At 44.8% G+C, this 5000-nt stretch overlaps 1 protein-coding gene across 1 annotated transcript in view; it reads right to left on the reverse strand.

Moving 5' to 3' along the window:
* Positions 1–2077: 2077 nt before the first annotated feature.
* Positions 2078–5000, reverse strand: part of LOC113813201 (uncharacterized) — a 43472-nt gene continuing 40549 nt past the window's right edge. Inside the window, exons 2-3 of the mRNA XM_070122858.1 lie at positions 4892–5000; positions 2078–4152 (exon numbers count right to left, since the gene is read on the reverse strand). The exon at positions 4892–5000 is cut by the window's right edge and continues 117 nt beyond it. Of these exons, the coding sequence (XP_069978959.1) occupies positions 3025–4152; positions 4892–4969 (1206 nt within the window). The 5' untranslated portion in view covers positions 4970–5000 and the 3' untranslated portion in view covers positions 2078–3024. The remainder of the gene's footprint in view (positions 4153–4891) is intronic.

Raw genomic sequence — 5000 nt, forward strand, 5'->3', positions numbered from 1 at the left:
ATATATATATATTATATATATATATATATATATATATATATATATATATATATATATATATATATATTCCTCTCTTGCTCTTTCCTCCCCCGTTCCTCGTTGAAAATGAATTAGTTGATTAGGGAGCCAACTGTTTAAGTAATTAATTTTCTCTCTCTTGATGTTAATCACGCTCTTATTAGAAACTTTGTGACTTCTGCAAGCAATCAGGCTCTATTTACACGCACAAATGCTTGCCTTCGCCCTCAGCAATGACGCTAATTCGCCATCATGTTCGTGTTTAGTCATTATCCTGACTTCAAAAGTTTGTATGATTTTCTGAAACTCATTGGAAATATTTCTTTGGCCTTTTGCCTCGAATGAATAACCAAATTTATGCAAGAAAAGTATTCTCTGGAGGGTTGAAATTTTTAACGGTTTATGGTCAGGGGGAGTGGCACTTCGGTGACGTCAGAGATGACCTCAGAGGTGACGTAGGGATCAGGGATGACGTGTTGATGACGCAAAGCGGCTGAAGTATGCTCATGCTTGAATCATCAGCAAAGGCACTCTCTCTGTTCAATAGGTCACCTGCTTCGGTCTTCAAGTGGGTTTTATGAGGATTATGTCCATTCTTATAAGGAAAGAGCCCGCCCATCGTCGCACTCTGGAGAATATTAATGGAAAGAGATTTATTCTGAGGATTTCTGATCTAATGTAATCGTAGGAGATAATGAAACGTTTTGATACAGGGCGATCGTGGTGTCCCATTATCGCCTTATTCTCCTATTCTAAGGTTCAAAGTCTGTGTTGTTGTTGTTTTTTCTCTCTCTGGCGGTCGGGAAGGTGTGCTCGGTATGCCACCACGGTATAGCTGTTGCCACCTTGCAATTTTCTCTGAATCGGAATCTTCTAATGAAAATCCAACGCTTTACCCAATCGCCAATCACCAACATCATCACCATTTCATTCCTTGATTTATTTCCTTTCTCTTTTTTCTTATTTCTTTTAGTCATCTAGAGAGAAAATCTTGAGAATCGAGGCTGCCATCTGGTGACTGCGTGAATCCATTGACCTTGCGAATTCAAAAGGTGACGTCATGGGTATTTAAAGCTTCCGAGGCAGTGTTTTTGAATGTGTCATTAATATTACGGTCATTTTTTCTTTCTTTCTTTCTTTTTTCTTTAAGGGCCATTGGCTACCCTTTCGACGTCTGTGTCATCTTTATCCGAAAGACATTTTCCCAGCGCGACCCCTAATTGCCTTTATGAGAAAAGTTTGAGACATTTTCTTGCCTCTATTCTCACCCGGCTCCTCCTCTCCTATTCTTTCCCCTCACCTCTTTAGTTCTTCTTTCTCTCTCTCGTTTTTTTTTCTTTCTTCCTCTTTTTCTTATTCTTCCCTCATATTCTCTCTCTTTCTTCTCCTTCTCTTTCTCCTTTTCTCTCTCTTTCTTATTCTTCCTTCATATTCTCTCTCTTTCTTCTCATTTTCTCTCTTTCTTCTTTCTCACTCTTCTCTCTCTCTTTCGCTCATTCACTCTCTCTCTCTTTCGCTCATTCACTCTCTCTCTCTCTCTCTCTCTCTCTCTCTCTCTGCCTCTGTCTCTCTCTCTCTCTCTCTGTCTCTCTCTCTCTCTCTCTCTGTCTGTCTCTCCCTCTCTTTCTCTCTCTCTCTCTCTCTCTCTCTCTCTCTCTCTCTCTCTCTCTCTCTCTCTCTCTCTCTCTCTCTCTCTCTCTCTCACTCACTCACTCACTCAGTCACTCTCTTTCTCTCTGTGGGCGTAGCTTTTCATATCTTAGTATTGTCCTTTTATGCTAAAAAATATCATTCATTTACTTGACATTTTTAAGCTCTTCATTCCATCTCTTTCCATCGTACATTGGTGATCTTTATTGTGTGTACACCATGGCACACAGCTGCATTGTTAGGCTAAGATTCTTTGTACCACGTATACGATTAATAATGTTCTTCATTTTTTTCTAATGCGTATTCCTTAAACATGACAGTAATATATTATTAAATTCCTATAGTTTTTTTTTTCTTTTTTTTTGCAGTTTGTAATGGATTTTTAACTGGTGGAATTGAAATAATATGGTAGATAGAGATACACAATAAGATTTTATTTGAGTAGTCAAATCTTTTTAACACATTTTAAAGATAAATTCTTCTGAGATTGTCTTCAACATCATTTATAAGATAAATAATCTGAGTCTGGCAACATTATGCACATGCAATCCTTAACTTACAAACATATATACATATACATACGCTTATAAACATAAGTAATATACAACATTCATCAATAGTATATTACAATGTCTCCAGAACAAAAAACAAACACATGAATATGCTGTTTTAACGCCTACATACAAATGACTAGATTGCTGGTAAAGTTAAGAGGCTTTCGTGTTCCCTTTTACAGAGAACATCCGGTGGCAACACTGCTCACGGTGATAATAACCGAAAATTATTGTTTAATATTTACACACCTGCTTAATCTCAAACTGGCCACTGAGGGTTATTTATTTTTAATGTATTTTTCTAATTAATGATACACAGGATTTTGTCGGCAAATGGGACTCATAAAACCCGTTTATAAGTCTGAACATTGATTACTTAAAGACTAATTCTTAGAGTCGATATATAGCATGGGAAATACAACCAAAATGTCTTTTTTTTACACGCAAATATAATGGTATGTTATCTTAAAGTAACATACTACAGTTTTCAGCGTGAGCAATTGTAATATGTACCTGGAATATTACAAAAACAACACGATTTGGTGAATATTGAATCGGAGAGGATTAAGCCGAAAAAAGAAATCAAGAGATTTGATATATAAACAGTATCACACTTTACAAAAAGAAAAAAATTCTTCCTTTTGATCAGGATTGATTATTTGAGGATTTTTTTTATTGGTGTCTGAATATAAATTGTTATCATATCGCTTAAATATAATGTATCTTAGAATCAAAATATATTTTTGAAATAAACGTTTTTAACATTATATATTTATAGACGCAAACGAATTGGAAATACAGCCTAACAACTAATGGTTTCAGTATCTCCAACTTTAATACTCAGAACGTTGTATTGCTTGTCTTTGTGCGGCCGCGCGTCCACGCCGCAGTGGCCCTTCAGCTTCGTGACCTCCTCCTTCAAGCCAAGGACGAGGTGAGCCATCTGCCGCATCAGCTTGTCCTGCGTCTGGAGTTTTGTCTTCAGGTTCTGGATCTCCGTGTCTTGTCGGCTCACCTTCTCCTCATAGAGCTGCGCCAGGAGCCGCAGGATCATCTGCAGCTGGGCGTGCCGAACAGCTGCGGGATCTGCCTGCTCCTTCACGCTGGGTTGGGACTCCACCAGGATCTCCGCCGCCGCCGCAGGGACCTTCGTCGGCGCCGCGTTGGGGTCCAGCGACACGATGATGCAGGGCTCCTCGCCGCCGTCCATCTGGGTCGCCTTCGACCTGCGGTTCGAGAGGCGGGCTTTGGGCGGGTTGTGGTACACCTTGACCGACGGCCGCCGGGCCTTCTTGTTCTCGAAGGCCCGCGGCTCCTTGGGCGTCTTGGCCGGCTTCTTCGCCTTGCTGGCCAGCGGGTTGCCGGGGATGCCGTGCAGGTGCGACATCTTGTCCAGCAGCCTCAGGATGGTGGGCCTCGAGCTGCCTTTGCTCGGCGTCTTGCTCTGGCGCTTGGCCTCCGACTGCTCCCGCGAGGCCTTGGACGACTCCTCGGCGATCGTGGTGACCATGCTGCTCGTCTCGAGGGTCGAGTCGTCGTTGTCCTCCATCAGCTTGTCCTCCTCCTCGATGCTCTGGATATTCAGCGTCGATGTGTCGTCCGTCGAGGTGTCGAACGTGTCGTCGTGAATGCCGCTCTCAGTGTCGTCGTCCTTGAGCTCGTTCACGTCCACCAGCGTGTCTGTGTCCTTCACGTCCTCGTAGCTGTCGTCCGACGACAGGAGCTTCGCGCGCCGGCGAGACAGCTTCTTTTTCCTCTGAGTCGAGGACGCGAGGGCGTGCGGGCGTGCGGTGATGGAAGGGCGGCGGGTGTGGACGCTCGTGGTCGTGACGATGTTGGAGCTGTACAGGGGAGGGATCCAGTAAACTAAATCCGTCTGGTTCTCGTTCATCATGGCGGCCATTGGCTTCCAGGCCCATTCCAGCTGCAGCTGAAAGCAGAAAATAGAGGAAACGAAGGTAAGAAATAATTCAAAGCTGACGATACTATTTCTGAAATACCTTATTTGTAGAATATTTGTCCAAATTGTGATCAATATTCTCACAAAAAAGCCACATTCATTTGTTCGAGAAATTAAACCAACTTCAAACACACAATAGTCCAAATATATTTCAAAAAATCATGTTGTGACATGATCATCCGAATGTTTTCCTGCTGCATAAGCAACACGGATCTAACCTCCACCTCCATTTCCTCCTCCTTCTCCCCCCTTCCTTCCCCCTCCCCTTCCTCCTCCTCCTTCTCCTCTTCTTGCTCCTCCTCCCCCCCCCCCCCCTTTGCTTTCCTCTCCCCGTAGCCCCTCCTCCCCTTGCCCTAGCCCTTCCCTCTCCCTTTACGTCTCCCCCTATCCCCTCCTCCTCCCTTCCCTCTAGCCCCTCCTCCTCCCTTCCCCCTAGCCCCTCCTCCTCCCTTCCCCTTTAGCCCCTCCCCTTCCTCCTCTTCCCCATACGCCCTCCCTATAGCCCTTCCGCCTAGCCCCTCCTCCTCCTCCTCCCCCTAGCCCCTCTCCCTCCCTTCAGCCCCTCCTCCTTCCCCTCCCCCCTAGCTCCTCCTCATCCTCCTTCCCCTGCCCCTAGCTCCTCCTCCTCCCCCTAGCCCCTCCTCCTTCCCCTGCCCCTAGCTCCTCCTCCTCCTCTTCCCCCCAAAGACTAATTCATCTTCCTCTTCACCTTCTCTTCCAGCGCCTTCCTCTGGGCCTCAGCGGCTCTCCTCGCCTTCACGCTGTTCGTCACTCTGAATTTCAGCATGTCGATTGTTTTCTTCTTCTCGTCTCTCTTC

The sequence above is a fragment of the Penaeus vannamei genome, chromosome 6 (assembly GCF_042767895.1).
Source record: "Penaeus vannamei isolate JL-2024 chromosome 6, ASM4276789v1, whole genome shotgun sequence".
Taxonomy (NCBI): Eukaryota; Metazoa; Arthropoda; class Malacostraca; order Decapoda; family Penaeidae; genus Penaeus; species Penaeus vannamei.